General features: G+C 40.9%; 3 protein-coding genes across 5 annotated transcripts; all 3 read left to right on the top strand.

Moving 5' to 3' along the window:
- Positions 1-1,279: 1,279 nt before the first annotated feature.
- Positions 1,280-7,315, top strand: LOC105904627 (butyrophilin subfamily 1 member A1-like). 3 transcript variants are annotated; one of them, XM_031585274.2, is made up of 9 exons: positions 1,280-1,569; positions 1,764-1,826; positions 2,900-3,223; positions 3,467-3,769; positions 4,125-4,232; positions 4,382-4,405; positions 4,703-4,726; positions 5,484-5,525; positions 6,087-7,315. In XM_031585274.2, the coding sequence occupies exons 2-9, from the start codon at positions 1,766-1,768 to the stop codon at positions 6,647-6,649; spliced, it is 1,449 nt and encodes a 482-aa protein (XP_031441134.1). In that variant the 5' UTR covers positions 1,280-1,569; positions 1,764-1,765; the 3' UTR covers positions 6,650-7,315. The 3 variants fall into 3 exon arrangements, with proteins under 3 accessions (XP_031441134.1, XP_012687990.2, XP_012687989.2); XM_012832536.3 differs by having other exon boundaries at positions 1,281-1,569; positions 2,864-3,223; positions 4,385-4,405; XM_012832535.3 differs by having other exon boundaries at positions 1,281-1,569; positions 2,864-3,223.
- Positions 7,316-13,615: 6,300 nt separating this feature from the next.
- zgc:175177 (uncharacterized protein LOC100137609 homolog) lies at positions 13,616-18,417 on the top strand. Its single transcript, XM_042710388.1, has 8 exons — positions 13,616-14,027; positions 14,283-14,585; positions 14,969-15,076; positions 15,202-15,225; positions 15,499-15,546; positions 15,801-15,824; positions 18,009-18,101; positions 18,401-18,417. Exons 1-8 carry the CDS (start codon positions 13,751-13,753, stop codon positions 18,415-18,417), a joined length of 894 nt encoding a protein of 297 aa, XP_042566322.1. The 5' UTR covers positions 13,616-13,750.
- Positions 18,418-18,520: 103 nt separating this feature from the next.
- On the top strand, positions 18,521-19,241 carry LOC122133715 (butyrophilin subfamily 3 member A3-like). Its single transcript, XM_042710387.1, has 2 exons — positions 18,521-18,533; positions 18,656-19,241. The coding sequence occupies exons 1-2, from the start codon at positions 18,521-18,523 to the stop codon at positions 19,216-19,218; spliced, it is 576 nt and encodes a 191-aa protein (XP_042566321.1). The 3' UTR covers positions 19,219-19,241.
- Positions 19,242-19,462: the final 221 nt, after the last annotated feature.

Raw genomic sequence — 19,462 nt, 5'->3', positions numbered from 1 at the left:
ACGCTCAGACCTTCTGCAGGATCTCTTAAGTTTAATCATTTCCTCATTTCTCCATGGAGCTTTTTGTTTGGCTAAGACCTTTTTTTGTTTCAATGGTGCTACAGAGTCAAGTGCTGTCCTTAATTTTGTATTTAGAGTAGTTACTAGATCATTAACACATGATGGCCCCGTATCTGGGTTTTTTTACTAGTTATGTTCATCATTACTTTGAAATTCTCAGCTGCTGCAGAGTTAAGATAGCGTTTCTTAATAAAACATTCAGCACTATTTCTAACTTTAGGTACCAGTGCTGTAAAGAAAATACAAAAGTGGTCAGAAAGAGCAAGGTCACAGATAGACGATATAACAGTTGTAAGACCCTTTGTAATAACAAGATCAAGGGTGTGGCCACGGTTGTGAGTGGGTTCAGTGATGTGTTGTGTAAAGTCTGCTAGGCAGACTGTGAGTGCACAGTGTCAACACAGCAGTCTCTCTCTCGTACAGCGCAGCAGTCGGCTTGTAATTATTGTTCTGTATTGGGAGTGAAATTCCGTGAGATCCGTGAGATTCAAGTGCCACGCACGTGAAACATGTGAAATGTTGAAAAACCGTCAGTCTCACGGATAAAACGTGAGGTTTGGCAGGACATGTAACCTCTTTTGGCATAAGCATGAAGGCGTGGTGCCACAGAAGAGCGCAAATGATGGACAAACGCATCGAAATTTGTATCTTTGTTTATTTTTGTTTATATTTCAATGACTTGGAAAACTTCATGGAGATGTGAGTTGCACATCTCGCAAATACTGTAGGCACTGCAAATCGCTGAAATTTTCATATTCTCGAAGGGTAACAAACCTTCTTAAAGTTGTTCTATTTTATTTTGTTTTACTTTATTTTGCAGTTACACATTCACATTCAATTGTTTACATTCGATTGATGTGTTTAGTGCCATAAGAAAGGAGGAATGTTTTGTGTTTTATGGTGAGATATTATACAATTGCGAAATTGGTGTAGTTTAATACGCCACACTAAAGCATATGCAATGGGGCGATGTGTTAGTTTAATTAATCTAGCGGTAAAGCATTGTGACAGTTGATGTTCTAAAACATATGTAACATATGCAGCCCTAAGGTTGCAGTCATTTTAATTACTGAATTTTGACCGTCTCCAATCCAAAAATCGTGACAGGAAGCGCCCCCCCCCCCCCCCCTCCCTCTCTCTCCCGCTTTCCTGCTCTCTCCCTCTCCATATGAGGAAAGGAAGGCTGCCCGGAAATTCCAAACACAGCTCCAGATTGGCTGTTTTAACCGAAAGTAAAACTTAGCTTACAATAGGTTCTCCTACGGATTTTGCATGTTTAGCTACTGTTTCAATGGTCTCATTTTCAGCCTATTGTAGGCTAAATTCAATTCGATTGCATAAAATAGGCTAAGATACTTATCGAATTCTTATTTCGAAAAGAAGACTTGTGGGCTAATTTGACTCAACATTCGATTTTTTTCTCGATAGATAAGACCCCAGAAAGTGAATCACTGTTTTAAACACAGCACCGGATAGGCTAAGCCACGAGCATTTCCTTGACACAGCTTGGTAAGTTGCTGTAAAAATTGAGTTCACATTAAAACCTACGTGTACGTTTGCAGTAGCCTATGCTATTTATGTCTACAGTGTAATGATAATAACATGTGCTGTGACTTGATAGACGTATTGCTTCAAGGTCGCGCTCTTTGGCATTTGTCCTGCCGGCCAAAAGTCTTAATAAGCCTTTGCATTCTCTCTTTCAGAAATGTATCGCTTTGGGCTACTAATAACAGTTTTTGCACACCTAATATGCTCCACTACAACTGGTAAGTTTGGGACTCAATTTAAATTGATCAAGGCCATTCTTAAAACTTGGCTTGCTTTTCCTGCTTCCGCGAATCCATGCTTTGTGTGTGTGTGCGACACGACCACAGCCCCACTGTTCATAAAAGTGCGTTTGATTAAGATTGCATTTTAGCCGCGTTTAAAAGGCTCACGTGGTCAAACAAGAAATAGTCTACCTCTACACCTATGAATTATGATATTTGTATGAGTTATGTTTAGTTATGGTTGGCTATGGTGCGTGCACATTCTAGTTAAGATAACAAGGGTGGCATGACACACAACAGTGCACAACTGGCTGGCGACAGCAGCCACACGCTGGGTTCCTGAGATATGTATAGGCCCTCCTTCACGGTACAACACCGTCTGTAGACCGTTTTTTTTATATTGGGAATGTTGGGATATTTTTTGTATGAAATGAATAAGGAATGGATTTACAGAATACCCATTGATTTAGATAAGACGGTGTTAGAATTGACCGTTGGAATTTGAAATAGAGGGCGTGGCCCCATTTGACCCAAGGGAGAAAAATGAGTGTGGTAATAGATAAGGGATTACATTCTGATTCGAGTGGGGTCAGATGGGATGTCAAACATAATTAGCTGTAGGGGGCAACCAAACAGGGCATAGGTGGGAGGTGTTAGATAACCTTTTAAATAAGTAGAAAAGTAGAGTAGAAAATCTTATGTTCATCCACACTACACAAAACCATACTCCAGATGCGTCAGCAGCGGAAAAATATCACCCACATCCTGGCACGGCAGCTCTTAGCTCAGAACTCAGCAGCCATTCTCTCTGTGCCTCTCCTTCCCGAACAACAAAGACAAGCCCCATATATCCATTCCCCCATTAACAAATAAGACAGGTGCACTGCCTTGTCGAGCAAACAGTGGAATACAGGGCGGTCTCCAGGCCGGTAAAACATCCCACAGTAAAACTTTCCTTTAAGCCACCAGCTGACAGGCTTGCTGTCTCAAATAGCATGTGCTAAAACCATAACTTCCTCTGTTCTGTATTTTAGCTGCAACCTTCTCTGTTTCGGTCGATAATGCTACAGTGTTGATGGGGGGCTCGGTCACGCTGCCATGCTGGCTTTCCCCCACTATGGATGCGGAGGAGATGGACGTGCGCTGGTACCGAAGTGATTACAACAAACCCCTGCTACTCTACCGTGACCGCAAAGTCCAGAGCTCTCCTCAAATGGAACAATATCAGAACCGCACGGCGCTTATGCCCCGTGAGCCAACATCCAGCGGCCTTAAGCAAGGAGATGTGTCCATAAGGATCGACCGTGTCAACTTGCAAGACGCAGGGAAGTATGTTTGCTATGTCAGCAGCAGCCAGCACTATGAAAGCGAGGCCATGTATCTCAAAGTAGAGGGTGAGTTTATCTGACATTTAAGTGTACAAGTACAAGTTTATAGTGTAGTGTTTTGTGTATTCTTAGGCTCCATCTGATTAGTCTCTTAGACGTGTATATATATATATATCACATTACAACAGTATAATCTATCAGGCTGTTGGAGATGGAGATGATTTTCCCTGTCTCATAATGCTTTCACATTGTACAACATTCTGCCCTGTCTTTCTCTCCCTCTCACAAACACACCACACACACTCTCAGTGATCGGGGCCCCTCCGATCCTGACTCTATCAAGGACCGAAGATGACCGGGTGAAGGTGAGCTGCATCTCCACTGGGTGGCAACCGGCTCCCCAGCTGCAATGGTCCCTGGGGGCCCAACAGCCACTCCAGCCTGGGGGTCTTTCCCATTCCCCGGAGGCCGATGGTCTGTTCTCCGTGCAGAGCTGGGTGGTCTGCTCCTCCTCGGAGTCCCAGTGGATCTCCTGCTCTGTGTTTTTGCCCAGCATGAAGGAGGACGTGAAAGAGGCCAGGGTGGACTTGCAGATCAATTCCTTCACTACAGGTCAGGATAAAAGGCACAGATATTTGCTGTTAAAAAAGGGGTTATCCATCTAAAACTACTGTTAAGTAATGTAAAGGGGAATATATTTGGAGTGGTAACATGTGGTTAACTGGGGCATGTGTAGGTATAACAGGGTGTGGTAAAAAAAAATCAGTATGCATAGAGAAATCTTTCCACAGTCCAGGACGTGTTTGAGGAGGAGAAATATTAGAAGCCGGTGGTGAGAGGTGTCTGCCCAGTCTAAATGGAGACCTGGCAAAAAGAAAGAAAACTATGGTTGTTTATTTTGATCTTAACAGTGTGTGTGTGTGCGCATGTACGTGTGTGTGTGTGTTTGTGCACGTGTGTCACGCAGATTCAGGTGCATCCCCTTGGATGACAGCCTTCATCATAGCCCTGCTGGCTATAATAGCACTGGTAACAGCCATGGTATTACACCTCAGGAAGACCAAGATGAAGAAAGGTCAGAAATCTGTTCTTTTCTCTTCATCATTATTTCTCCAAATATGCCATAGTCATTTAAGTGAATAAAATGAATCTTGATAAGGTTGGACAAAAACTCATTATTGCCTGTTGAAGTGATTTAAAGCAATCATCTTTCTTTGTCAACAGAAGAGGTGGCCCTGGGAACACAAGGTAAACTCTTTCCATGCTATTCTGTCTTGTGCTGATACATCATATATTGTTGTGAAATTCTCCAGTAGACAGTTTGCCACATTGTCATTTTCCATAAAATACACACTAATTACTAATTAAATTGAACTAAAGATAATTCAATCTTTACTTCCATGTACTCACATTTATGTTAATATTTGTCGATAAAATCCTAATAGTCACAGTAGTAATTGGGGCACTGTAGTATAAAGTGTTTTCTTCACTATTTCTGTGGTGGGTATTCATCTCACATGAACTGTCCACCTGTTTCTTTTGCAGAGGAAGAGTCTCACCTTTTAACAGGTACTTACAATTTCAGATTTTTGTATCATCTATGTTAGGTTTATGTGTTGTCTGGTGAAGGGCTTGGCTTTCCTGATGTTCACCTGATCTTTCTGGCGTTTCAGCAACACCTTGTGTTGAACCAAACACGCAAATGAGAACCGCGGTATTACAGTACGCCTGCCAATTTCCTATAACTTACTGCACCACTGACTACACACATGTTGTACATTCAGATCCACAGAACACCTCTTGAGCCTATCAGTGCTCTTATTGGAAATAGGAGCTGGAGAAGAGAGGGAACACTAAAAAACAAAATGATCTCAGCTTCAACTTGACGATGGCGAACACTAGCTAGACAGATAGAAGCAAATTTGGAGAGGCACCGCGTCTTTCAAATCTGCTGTGTGGGAACATTTTGGATTCAACGCTCAATACAATAACGAGCAAGGAGAGTCCACTTGTTAGCAGAAACACAACAATCTCTCACTATTGCCTTCCAACCACAATTTGTGACAGATAAAAAAGAAACAAAAACAAAGGAACTAGAATGGCACTTGGCGAGCGCAGACCTCCACCAAGGCCAAATACCACATCTTGCTATGTTAGCAAAAGTGAAACTAAATTTGTTGTGCCGCCCCCTGAGTCGGATCCGGTCCAGAATTGAATAGCTTATTATGTGGCCCATGCTACTCCTTTATTCATTAGTGTATGAGTGTGTGTGCGTATCAACAACCAGTGACTGTCATGACTTACACTGTTTTACTTTTTTTACTAGCTTGTGACCTTGCGTACTCTGAGGACATGAAAATACATGCAGGTATTTCTTTACGTTCTTTACATGTCTTTACGTACTACTGTATGTTTTCCTCTATTTTTTGTGTAATTTCAGTTGCAAATAGATTCAATTGTAAATAGAATAACATAAACCAAATTATTTCTAAATCCTGATCCTGAATTTCAGTTGAGGTTTACTTTAGGAAATCTTAGAAGACAGTGTCCAATGTTCTATGTAGTTGTCAGAATCTACTTGAATTTTCCTGAATTTCCCCTTGATATTTTTAAAATGAACATGAAAACATCATGACCCAAAATGTAGTCGCATATGTGAGCAGGGTAGACATTTTAGGACTCAGAATGTCACAGTGGAGTAAGTGAACTGGAGTGAAGCTCTGGAGTAATCTTCTGTTATAAGACTTCTGAATGTGCACCTGTCAGTTAAGGCAGAAATGTGTCTGCATTGATATGCACTGTTATTTGACCTTGAGGCCACCATGGATTAGCTGTAGGTGGATGCGCTGTCATAAACTACCATATTTACAGCAACACAACTTTTTATGATTTCAGTGAACATAACTGTTATTCCACATTTTCTCAACAGTGGACATCACCATTGAAAAAGCTACAGCTCCAGCTCGTTTGAAAGTTGCTCAAAATGGTAAAACCCTGCGGGACAATGGTGAAGCCCTTGAATCTGATTGTGAGCTGTGTGCTTTGGGAAACACAGGTTTCTCAAAAGGAAAACACTATTGGGAGGTGGGGTTACGAATGCCAAATGTTCCAGTGAAGCAGTTCTGGTGGGCTGGAGTGGCAACAGACTCAGCAGTGAAGACGATGAGGGAGCAGAAATCCACACCAACTAGTGGCCTGTGGTGCCTCTACTCAGATGACAAGAGTGGAGTCCATACCAAATCAGAATCTTCTCACTACATTTATAGGGCACAGAGACCTGAGGTACTAGGCATCTTCCTGGATTACGACGAGGGCCGTCTGTCCTTCTACGATACAAAATTGGGCCAACATCTTGTCACCCTGAAGTCTAGCTTCAATGAAACTGTGTACCCTCTTTTCAATCCGGGCCAAGGTGAGACAACACCACTTCAGATTTTGTCCTTGCCTCAAACTACACCCAAACCCAATGATTACGTGTTAAATAAGGTCTGATTCAACTCTCAAAGCCAAAATATACTTTCTGTTTGTATAATTCTCTCAATCTTTGTAGAACTTTAATCATGTAAAGTTCATGTAAATGCCGGCTCGTGACATGAAGGGAACTTTTTCTTTAATTTTTACCTGGGCCCTATTTTCCCATCTTTTTGGGTTGAAATATTTACAAAACCGGTCAAAATCTGTCCTGTATTGAGTTAGAACACCATATCCAGCAACCGATAAGTGACTATAAAATGTAATCCTATGGGGTATGCATCCACGTGCATCCACATGCATCCACGCCTCTTTTCTGCCACTGACAGGCTCATAGGGTAATTATAAGTGTCTGACTACTAGTGATGGGAAGTTCGGATAATTTTACTGACTCGAATCTTTTAATCTCGTTCAGTAAAATGAACGAATCTTTTCGCGTCATTCGTTCATTTCAACGGGGGGGAGGGTGGGGGGGTGTTGCTCAACATTTTATAGCCAAGTCCCTGGCCTAAATACGTCTACTGCAAACACGTATCATATTCTCATGTTAGTGCATGTAAACCAGCAGATACTAATTTAAAAGACATTCCTGCATTAAAATAATATATCATGAACGTTTGGATTAAATGGTCATTTATTATCACACTAGCATTTAATTATCACGGCAAACAATTACGCTGCACTGAACTGTAAGTAAAGTACAAAAAAGTTCAAATAACGAAACCTGTAATTATTACTTGTGAACAAATATCATTCACGTCTTACTAAATCTAGTCACGCGAAAGTGAACGAGGTTAACAAATCCTTTCTGTTTCCTCTTCTGAGCCTATGCAGGTCACGTGAAAAATGATCAAAAGATCCGTATCCGAAGACCCGGTCAAAATGAACGAATCATTTCTGTTTTCTCTAGCTACCAGTGCTGAGCCTATGCAGGTGACGTGAAAAAAGATCCAAAGACTCGTATCCGGCAGATGAACGAATCGTTCACCTCCCGACCGTGTCTTTGGATCAATGTTTCGTTCTTCTGACAACCGAGTCTTTGGATCAATGATTCGTTCTTCTGACAACCGAGTCTTTAGATCAATGATTCGTTCTTCTGCCAACCAAGTCTTTGGATCAATGATTCGTTCATCTGCCGGATACGGGTCTTTGGATCCTTTTCCACGTGACCTGCATAGGCTCAGTACTGGGAGCTAGAGGAAACAGAAATGATTCGTTCATTTCCCGACTCGGTCTTTGTACGAGTCTTTTGGATCCTTTTTCACGTGACCTGCATTCAACGAATAATTTCTGTTTCCTTGGCTGAGCCTATGCAAGTCCCGATGCGCGGCCACGAGAAAATAAACAAATCTTTTTTTGAGAGGACTCGTTACTCTCGAGTCCTTGTAAGGATTCGTTCAAAATGAACGAATCGTTCACGAACGACACATCACTACTGACTACATGTAAATTATCCCTACAGAGACATAATTGTGTCTGTTAACCTCAATAACTGTAAAGAAATTGTATAAAATTATTGTTTCTACAGTGATTTTCTACAGAAACAGACATTTCAAGTAGAAGTAGAACTTTAGAACCAGGACTCCTACCTTAATTCCTGACGAGAATTGTGCACTACAAAAAGCGTTCTGTAAACCGGACGCCCTAAAGAGCAGAGTTTGACATTAACCATGATAAGTGTGTTTTCCTCTCATCTTCTCTCACACTCACTGTGCAACCTGATTCAATTTATACACCTAAAAACTAATTTAGACCCTTGTCCATAAAGTAAGTAGACACTGATTATATGTATTTATATAAGTACTTTGAGAAATGTTCCCCCAATCATGCCGCTAGAAAGCTGTTTACCTTGTGGGTAGTTACCGTGCTAACATGACATACCTGGCTCAGACATTTCGCAAATCACCTCAGACCTATCCTTCAGTTACAATAACAGGGTTTTTACCTTGTACAGTGTCTATTTCTCTGTAACTTTAAAAAAATCTAGGCAAACAAAGTCAAACAAACTACTTTTATGTACAAATACGACCATCTATGAAGTTTGGCCGCCATCTTTTTTTTCCACTGTCGCTCTCTTTGGATAATAGCATAAATGCAATTTGATTGGCTAGTGCCTGCGCTGGCAACTTTGCATGAATGCGATTTGATTGGCTGACGCATACACTGCCTCTCGAAAGGTTTGAACTTTTCTCAACTTTCAACGCAAGCAACGCAACGGAACCAAAATTCAGTTTGGCAATGCATGACGTCATCCCATTCAAAGTGAATTGAGATGCGTCTCTGTTGAAGCATCCAACGAACCGTCTAAATGTACAATAAGGTTACAGCCTATGTCACATTCTTTCATAAATAACAATGGCAGGGATGTTGATGATTAAAAACTAGTGCGTCAACAACTTTCCTAACCTAGCCAAACATCAAGCAAGCGCAACACAAGACATAACAGGACAGCTAATACGTTATTAGTAGTGCTGTCAAACGATTAAAATATTTAATCGCGATTAATCGCATTTTATGTCATAGTTAACTCAAAATGAATCGCGATTAATCGCAAATTTGTATCTATTCTAAATGTCCCTTCGTTTATTCATTTTTTCCATCATTTTATTTTAATTTTAATCTCCTTATCAACATGGAAAAGTGGATTGGCTTGCTTTATGCAAATGTTTTATTTTATTGAAAACCAACATTGCCAAACAGGGCGGTACAAAATAAAATTATAAAGTGCACATTTCAGGTAAACAAGGACTCAGCCTATAGTGCAGTTAAACCATGGCTTAATATTTTCTTTTTTTCAAGTTTGCTGGGAACATAGCAGTCAGGCCTCTTATTTTAGAAACAACGAACCGTAACAGTTAGGTTAACAATAAAAGGTAAGCCTGCTACTTCTTTGCTTTCAGCCAGCTGCCTGTTGACATTTTCACAGTGAAGCTCGCTTCTTTTGCACAACACAACTTTTAAAAGTAAACTTTCCATTCAGAAGCTTTTTATCATCCATTCCGCCGTATCGCGCTCGCCATTCACTCAAACCGTAACGTTAGCCTACTACACAGTTTGCGAGGCCAAAAAGAACGTTAATCTTAAAAAAAAAAGAAATCGCGTTAATCTCGCGATAAAAAAATTAACGGCGTTAAAATGGGTTTGCGTTAACGCCGTTAATAACGCGTTAAACTGACAGCACTAGTTATTAGTGATTAGTCCAACAGAAAGAAGACCAGCTAAAAGTCCTTGGTTCTTCATCACCTCTGCCATGATGCCAGAATACTGAGCTAGCTTCCTCCTATAGCTAGCAGAAGGATGTAGTTGCTGTGTGAGGTGGTGCCATGAAGCAATACGTAGTTCTTGCAAGAGGTGTCTCGCTCTGTCCACCAAAATTACATAGTGCAATACCAGGTGTACTAGGAATGCTGTGGCAGTGGCACATACGCCAATCTCTGTATTGCAAGTTAGTGTACCACCAAAATTATTTTAAGGTAAAATTGGTACATTATTATGTTTTAAATCAGGCATGGTTTTAGCTTTTTATAGGTACACCTGGAATTTGTTCATTGTGTGATTTCATCAGGAACTCAAGGCCTCTCCTCCAATCAATCACTTTAACTGTAGCCTGATATCCCAACATGGTGGACAAGATAATCTTTACAAGATGGCTAAGCAAGGAACTGCTTAACTTTTGTTATTGCAATGTTAATTAATTAATTAATTAATTAATTAATGTATTGATTTGATTTGTCCACTGAACCTGTTTGTTCATGATAATTTGGAACATTATTAACCATACAATGTTAATTATGCTAGTTATGTTAGTTATAGTTAATTACTTTGATGCTTTACAAACCAATTATCTTTTCTAACTCTGCACCGTAATCACACAGATTACACATATGTTGGCCTTAAAACCCCATTACGTGAGAATTGGTATTTTTTGCTACTGAGCTGACCCCTGAAGTTGCTGATTGTAGCTCACTTTTACACCACCGTCGTAAATACAAATGGCGTGCTCAGAGGCCCCCTACTGGACAGTGTACACGTGTATCTGTAAATATTTTCTATTGTGCTACAGTTCCTTTAATTATTGCTTTCATATCATTAATTATCTTGTCATTAACTCAGTTTCATGGTAGATGCAAAGTGGCTCATTAGGTTAGTGGGCGAAAAAGCCACAACTCATTCCAATTTTAACCTTTTCTGTATTTTTTTTACAACCTTTTGTGTGTATTCAAGTGATGTGAAAAATGATCTGTGACCTTTCTCCTCAAGACACAATAAAACCATGTAAGACAACATGTTCATAATCGTGGATTTGTATTGTCCCTAAGCAGAAAAGACAAATAAAATCAGAATGAAAATGTCTCACATGTGTTTTTCAACAGCACTTTGTAAAATCAGATAGAACTGTCATATAATTAAACAAAGTCTTCAAAACGTAGTACTTTTTATAAGTCCATTTTTACAGTATGCACACTATAGGACAACAAAGAGACACCTGTGCGACTACTATGTCTAACTTTTATCTGCCAGTAAGACATTAAATTTACACAATGACTAAACAAGACTGTCCAATGCTGCAGAGTCATAACAGAAAAGTAGGATAGACCCGCAGCTCCATGATGTTGAGCTTCAGGTGCGTTTCTACAGCAACACGCTCCGCCTCCGATAACGGCCGCTTCAGCACGCCACACTTGCCTGGAAGGAACACAACACAAACACACACACACACACACAGACGTATGAAGGAGACATGAAGGTTTTAGCACATAGCATCCTAACGGCATTATACTTTCGCCTCATGAGTAGAGTTGCAACAGTCTTGGCATAAGATGTAAAATTCCACAGAAATGTCAGTGAAATTGCCAAGTAGGCTACCACTTCATACCACTATAAGCTCTAAGACAAGCAGGTGTGCCTAACGTACCATATCTCACCATTATGGACAAACACTGTTTGTGTCATGTGATAGCACCTTATATGATAGCAGATATTTAGGTATTCATGATACCTTCTGCAGAAAACAAGAAAACCCACAGACACATACACAGGTCTTTTCCTCACCTGATGAAGCCTAACTCCATAAAGTCTACACCATTCATTTCCCTTTCATTCTTCTATTCGTTTCATCCATCCTGTGTACAGTATGCCATCACTCCCTTTCCCCCCTCTTTTAACCTAACCCTTACTTTGGCATTTTTGTTTTCTCTCTCCCTCTCCACAATATCTCACTGTTTAGGATGTTCTATATCTTTCCTCCTCTGTAGGCTTCCCATTCATTCCCTGTGCAGCATTCATTCTCTTAACATCGCCCACTTTTTCTCCATCTCACGAAACTGTTATCCATCCCTCCTTATTATTTTACCCCTCCCCTTCTCTACCACGGAGTTTCCGAACACAGCTCCAGAGATCGGCTGGTTTAACCGAAAGTGAACGTTCTCGTGTCTTAAGGATTTTGCATGTCTACTTGTTTTACATGGTCTCATTTTAAACCGGTTGTAGGTTAAATTTAATACGAATTCATAAAATAGCCTATACGATAAAAATCTAATTGTAATTTGAAACAGAAGACCTGTTTTCTAATTTGACCAGCTCTCAATTTGAATCCACGGTCGATTGACAGGTACGACCCCAGACACTGAATCACCGTTTCAAACCACAAAGCGCCATGTAGGCTAAATCACGAGAACATCATCGACACAGCTCGGTAAGTTGCTGTAAAAAAGAGTTCACTTTAAGACCTAAGTTTACGTTTGATTTATAACGATTATAACCTGTGCTGTGACTTGATAGTCGTATTGCTCGAAGGTCACGCTCTCTGGACTTAGTCATGTCGGCCACGAGTCTTAATAAGCCTTTGCATTCTTTCTTCTAGAAATGTATCGCCTTGGGCTACTAATAAATGTTTTTGCACAACTAACAAGCTCCACTACAACTGGTGAGTGAGGGACTCATATTAAATTGATCAAGGCCATTCTTAAAACTTTGGCTTTTTTTTCCTGCTCCCGCACGCCAATGCTTTCTGCGTGTGACAAGATCACAGCGCCACAGTGTTCATAAAAGTGCGTTTGATTAAAATTGTATTCCAGCCGCGTTAATAAGGTAACGTGGTCAAAAAAAGAAATAGTCTACCTGTACACCTACGAATGATAATGTTGCGGTCACTGCATAATGAGATCTATTTCAAAATGTTCAGCACATTCAGGCTATTAAGGAAACATCCAAATACAACATACACACGTAGCCTACGTGACAATATTTTTTTGGCTATAATAACGCTAGTCTATCTCCTCTTAAATGGTGCAGGCTAAAGCAACATATGCTATGTCTTCTTTGAGAGTCCTTTACTTTTCAGTGTTTAGGCATAGTGTAAGCAGACGTTTGTGTGTGGGGTAGGAACACCCTGCTCTCTACTACCCCCTACATGCTCTTGTGGCAGAAGGGGAGGGAGGAGCAGGGGAGGGGAGACGATCAGAAACATGGCAGATTAATTCATACACGTGTCAGGATGAGCATGCTAACATACATGTGGTAAATGTACACAATACATACAAACATAACATGCATACATACAAAATTGATAGTGGATAAGGTGGGCAGAGAGCATTCAAGTATTGTGCGCCTAAGGGTAGGGTACAAGCCTTGGGGAACACCCTAACTTATTTATGACTAATTAAGGTCAGATATACCACCCTGCTATTGCTCCGTGACAGCAAAGAACAATGAGACTATTCAGCACAAGAAAAAATATACACTCGCTCCTGCCCCCACACATTCACGCTCACATTCATACTGGCAATACCGGGGAAGCGGTAACACACCTCAGAGTCTTACAGGACAAACACACTTCCCCAGAAGAACAGAAAGAAGCTCAGAAGTACACAAATGTTGACAAGCTGCAGCTGGCTTCCTTGCCACTGCTGCCGGACGTGGCCGAGTCCTGGCCCGTAAAACGTCCCACAATAAAACTTCCCTTTAAGCCACCAGCTGATAGGTTGCTGTCTCAAATAGCAGGTGCTAAAACCATAACTTACTCTGTTCTGTATTTTAGCTACGACCTTCTCTGTTTTGGTCAGTAATGCCACAGTGTTTCTGGGCGGCTCGGTCACACTGCCATGCTGGCTTTCCCCCGCTATGGATGCGGAGGGGATGGATGTGCGCTGGTACCGAAGTGATTACAACAAGCCCCTGCTGCTCTACCGTAACCGCAAAGTCCAGAGCTCTCCTCAAATGGAACAATATCTGAACCGCACAACGCTTATGCCCCGTGAGCCAACATCCAGCGGCCTTAAGCAAGGAGATGTGTCCATAAGGATCGACCATGTCAACTTGCAAGACACAGGGAAGTATGTTTGCTATGTCAGCAGCAGCCAGCACTATGAAAGCGAGGCCATGTATCTCAAAGTAGAGGGTGAGTTTATCTGACATTCCAATCAAGTATGCAAGTAAAACTTTATAGTGGCATATGTAGGTTTTGTGTTTTCTTAGACTCAATCTGATCAACACTGAAATACCTCTTAGCCTCTTAGACGCACATCACAGCTGTAAATTCTATCAGGCTGTTGGTGATAGAGATGATTTTCCTTGCCTCATAATGCTTTCACATTGTGTAACATTCTTCCCTCTCTTTTTCTCTCTCTCACAAATACACCACACACACTCTCAGTGATCGGGGCCCCTCCGATCCTGTCTCTATCAAGGACCGAAGATGACCAGGTGAAGGTGAGCTGCATCTCCACTGGGTGGCTACCTGCTCCCCAGCTCCACTGGTCCCTGGGGGCCCAAGAGACGCTCCAGCCTGGGGGTCTTACTCATTCCCCGGAGGCCGATGGTCTGTTCTCCGTGCAGAGCTGGGTGGTCTGCCCCTCCTCGGAGTCCCAGTGGATCTCCTGCTCAGTGTTTTTGCCCAGCATGAAGGAGGACAAGAAAGAGGCCAGGGTGGACTTGCAGATGGATTCCTTCACTACAGGTCAGGATAAGGCACATTTATTTGCTGATAAAATAGGGGTTATCCATTTGAAAGTATGGTTAAGTAATGTAAGAGGGAATATATTTGGAGTGCTAACATGTGGTTAACTCGGGTATGTGTGGGAATAACAGGATGTGGTTAAAAAAAATCAGTATGCATAGAGAAATCTCTCCACAGTCCAGTACGTGTTTGAGGAGGAGAAATATTAGAAGCCGGTGGTGAGAGGTGTCTGCCCAGTCTAAATGGAGACCTGGCAATAAGAAAGAAACCTATGGCTTTTTATTTTGATCTTAACAGTGTGTGTGTGTGCGCGTGTATGAATGTGTGTGTGTGCGCGTGTATGTGTGTGTGTGTGTGTGTGTGTGTGTGCTTGTGTCACGCAGATTCAAGTGCATCACCTTGGATGATAGCCTTTATCATCGCTCTGCTGGCTATAATAGCACTGGTAACTACCATGGTATTACATCTCAGGAAGATCAAGATGAAGAAAGGTCAGAAATCTGTTCTTAGAAAAATAGTCATTTAATGTGAATAAAATTAATCTTGGCATGGTTGGACAAAAACTCATTATTGCCTGTTGAAGTGATTTAAAGCAATCCTCTTTCTTTGTCAACAGAAGAGGTTGCCCTTGGAAAACAAGGTAAACTCCTTCCATGCTACTCTGTCTTGTGCTGATACATCATATATTGTTGTGAAATTCTCCAGTAGACAGTTTGTCACATTGTCATTTTCCATAAAGTACAAACTAAATACGAATTCAATACTAATTCAATTTCACATTAATGTTACTATTTGTAGATAAAATCATAGTCACAGTAGTAATTGGGGCACTGTAGTATAAAGTGTGTCCTTCACTATTTCTGTTGTGGGTATTCATCTCATGTGAACTGTTGTCCACCTGTTTCTTTTGCAGAGGAAGGGATTCCCCTGGTAAAAAAAGTAGAGTCTCACCCTTTAACAGGTACTTACAATTTCAGATTGTTGTGACATGTATCATCTGTGTTAGGGTTATGTGTTGTCTGGTGAAGGTCTTGGCTTTCCTTATGTTCACCTGATCTTTTGTGGTGTTTCAGCCACAGTTGTCCCGGTCATAAATTAAACGAGTGAAAATCAGTTTTTAGTTGCGATTGAAGTGAAATGAATGGCCCCGCTATTAGGATAACCTGTCTGCAAGCAGAATCAAAGTACAATTACTCTGCATTCTCCTGTTTACAGAGGTGGACTTTATAAGGGGCGAGTGTAAGTATTGAATATCCCTTGAACTCAACAAGCTCAAACACACTAGGGATGCAATGGTACAAGGTATATAGTCGAACCAAACACGCAAATGAGAACTGCGGTATTACAGTACGCCTGCCAATTTTTTATAACTTACTGCGCCACTGACTACACGCATGTTGTACATTCAGATCCACAGAACATCTCTTGAGCCTATCAGTGCTCTTATTGGAAATAGGAGCCGGAGAAGAGAGGGAAAACTAAAAACAAAATGATCTCAGCTTCACCTTGACAATGGCAAACACTAGCTAGACAGATAGAAGCAAATTTGGAGAGTCACCGCGTCTTTCAACGTTCAATACAATAACGAACAAGGAGAGTCCACTTGTTAGCGGAAACACAACAATCTCTCACTGTTGCCTTCCAACAACAATTTGTGACACATAAAAAAAAAAAGTCAGTGAGACTATTTATAGCAGGGATTAAAGTATTCCGGCACCGTGCCGGATTTCCGGCGTGCGGCGTTTGGCTGCGGAAAAAAAATATTGTATTAATTTTTTTTTTTTTTTTTAAACACGTCTCGATATCATCACCATCACTTTCGAGTTTATGAGTTCGTCTGCCAATGAAATGAAAGGAGCACAACTCTCCCGCTCTCAAAATAACATTATTAGCTAATCAGAAGTAGATTGGGGCGGGTCTTGGGAAAATGTGCTTCAAACACCAAACTTTTCTCTATCGCTCTGCCTAGCGTAGATGCCCGAGTAGAGAGACATCACACCAAAGGAGAGTAGGATGGAAAGTAAGTTCATGAAAGTAAATGGCGCTGGGCATGGATAGAAGAGATGGGAAGGGAAGGACAGTAAGCCTTTTGGTAGCTGGTGTAATGAGTGAAGAGAAGCAGGTGCTTGCTTCTGCATATTGTGCTCGAGAAAGCTAATATATGCAACTAGCTCTCCAACACACAACGTTGTTGTGAGCAACATCCACAGCTGATGTACCGGCATCAATAACTGACCGTGTGTGTGACGTGTGTTTGACTAAACTGTCAATATCCAATCGGCATGCCGCTATTTTAACACACACGGCATAACACCAGAGTTTAAAAGACGTATTTCGGAAAAGCTAAAAAAAACGGCATGTTTTCCTTAAATGTCGACGAAGCCACCAACAAGTACATGGACAAAGTCCTGTTTTGTATTTATTTCCCAACATTAAAGTTACCAGTTCTTGTAACATTTTAATGTTTTGTTTGTTATTTATTTTATTGATATATTCTCTATTAACAAAATAATTATGGAAATGTTGCAATATAAAACTACATTATTATCTACAGTTCACTGTTGCACTTTAAGTAAATCGCTGTCCTTTTTCATATCCTCAATGAAATGGTTGCAAATCAAATCTTCTTCCACTGACATACCCTTATAACATGTCACCTTGTGATTGTAGGTCATCTTGTAACCTTTCAAGGACAAAGCTTAGCAGCAAAACTTGATATCAAAAGAAATCGTGAATGCGAATGTGTTAGTACCATATTGTAGTGAGGTGGAGTACTATTGCTGACCTTTCTTGGGATTGCAGTTTCAAAAGTTTCACCATAATCTGCAATCATTCATTTCTAAATGTTTGTTTGTTTGTTTGTTTTTTTGACCCTGCGAATGTGTCCATGCCACGGGACACGACCCCCCCCCCCCCCCTCCCACACACACACACAAAAAAGTTCAGGCTCAGGATTTTTTTTGTTATAGCCAAAGATTTGCAGGCCTATTCGGTGGTTACTGATGCATGATGGAAAAATGAACGGCGTTACAATGTTCCCTCCTGCACACATTTCAGAAGCTCTAAGAAACATCACTGAGAGAAATTGAAAACGAATTGACCCAGACCCCCTATTTAGCTTTCTTCACTGATAGTTGGACAAAGTCAAAGCTAGAGGTAAAATCAATAGTTTATTGTTATTGTTATTTTCTTAAATATAAAAATGCCGAAACTGTGCCGTTACTATTGCCCAAACATCGTGATACATACAGAACCGTGGGCCCACTGTACCGTTGCAACCCTAACACACACACACACACACACAAACAGCACATACTGTATATGGATCATGAGCCAGTTCTCTAAAAAAATTCATTACTGTGTAAGAGTGTGTATCAACAACCCATGACTGTCATGACTTTCACTGTTTTGCTTTTTCATTAGCTCCCGAGCTAGCGTACTCTGAGGACATGAAAGTACATGCAGGTATTTCTCATGTCTTTACATACAACTGCATTATTTTACATACTACTGCATGTTATGGCATGTCTTTACATACAACTGCATTATTTTACATACTACTGCATGTTACGGCATGTCTTTACATACAACTGCATTATTTTACATACTACTGCATGTTACTGCATGTCTTTACATACAGTACTACTGCATGTTTTCCCTTTATTTTGTGTAAATTCAGTTGCAAATAGATACAATTGTAAATAAAATAACATAATCCAAATTATTTCTAAATCCATTACAGTAAATAAAATCCTTAGTTTTAGTTCAGGTTTACTTAGGTAATCTTAGAAGACAGTGTCCAATGTTATATGCAGTACCCAGCATCTACTAGAATGTTCCTGAATTTCACCATATTATTCATAATATGAACATGAAAACAACATGACCAAAATGTAGTCGCATATGTGTGCAGGGTAGACAATTTAGGACTCAGAATGTCCCATTGGAGTAAGTGAACTGGAGTGAAGCATCTGTAATAAGACTTCTGAATGTGCACCTGTCAGTTAAGAACACCTCTTTTCATGATTTCATGACATAACATAACTGTTTTTCCACATGTTTCTCAACAGTGGACATTATCATTGAAGCAGCTACAGCTCCAGCTTGTTTGAAAGTTGCTGGAAATGGTAAACTCTTGCGGGATAATTTTGAAGTCCCTGCAACTGACTGTGAGCTGTGTGCTTTGGGAAACACAGGTTTCTCAAATGGAAAACACTATTGGGAGGTGGGGTTACAAATGCCAAATGTTCCAGTGAAGAAGTTCTGGTGGGCTGGAGTGGCAACAGACTCAGCAGTGAAGACGATGAGGGAGAAGAAATCCACACCAACTAGTGGCATGTGGTGCCTCTACTCAGATGACAAGAGTGGAGTCCATACCAAATCAGGATCTTCTCACTACATTTATAGGGCACAGAGACCTGAGGTACTAGGCATCTTCCTGGATTACGACGAGGGCCGTCTGTCCTTCTACGATACAAAATTGGGCCAACATCTTGTCACCCTGAAGTCTAGCTTCAATGAAACTGTGTACCCTCTTTTCAATCCGGGCCAAGGAGATGAGGGACCACTTAAGATTTTGTCTTTGCCTCAAACTAAACCTAAACCCAATGATGATGTGTTAAATAACGCCTGATTCGACTCTCAACACAAACATATACCTGTCTATAATTCTGTCAGTCTTTGTAGTACTGTAATCATGTACACTTTTTGGTTCATGTAAATGGCAGCTCATAACATTAAAGGGAACTTTGGGATTTTTTTTAACCTGGGCCCTATTTTACCATCTTTCTGGGTTGAAATTTTTACTTGGGACAAATATGGTCCCGTATTGAGTTAAAACACCATAACCTATTGTGTGTGTGTGTGTGTGTGGGGGG

Source organism: Clupea harengus, chromosome 18 (assembly GCF_900700415.2).
Source record: "Clupea harengus chromosome 18, Ch_v2.0.2, whole genome shotgun sequence".
NCBI lineage: Eukaryota > Metazoa > Chordata > Actinopteri > Clupeiformes > Clupeidae > Clupea > Clupea harengus.
The sequence above is the reverse complement of the archived record's forward strand: the minus strand, read 5'-3'. Positions and strand labels throughout refer to the sequence as shown.

Bases quoted from the DNA above. Each gene is read 5' to 3' on its own strand.
- LOC105904627 (XM_012832535.3), top strand. From the start codon at position 1,766: ATGTATCGCTTTGGGCTACTAATAACAGTTTTTGCACACCTAATATGC. The intron at 3,224-3,466 runs GTGAGTTTATCT...ACACACTCTCAG, and splicing joins CATGTATCTCAAAGTAGAGG to TGATCGGGGCCCCTCCGATC. The intron at 4,727-5,483 runs GTACTTACAATT...TTTTTTTACTAG, and splicing joins AGAGTCTCACCTTTTAACAG to CTTGTGACCTTGCGTACTCT.
- zgc:175177 (XM_042710388.1), top strand. From the start codon at position 13,751: ATGGATGCGGAGGGGATGGATGTGCGCTGGTACCGAAGTGATTACAAC. The intron at 15,226-15,498 runs GTAAACTCCTTC...TTTCTTTTGCAG, and splicing joins GGTTGCCCTTGGAAAACAAG to AGGAAGGGATTCCCCTGGTA. The intron at 15,547-15,800 runs GTACTTACAATT...TCCTGTTTACAG, and splicing joins AGAGTCTCACCCTTTAACAG to AGGTGGACTTTATAAGGGGC.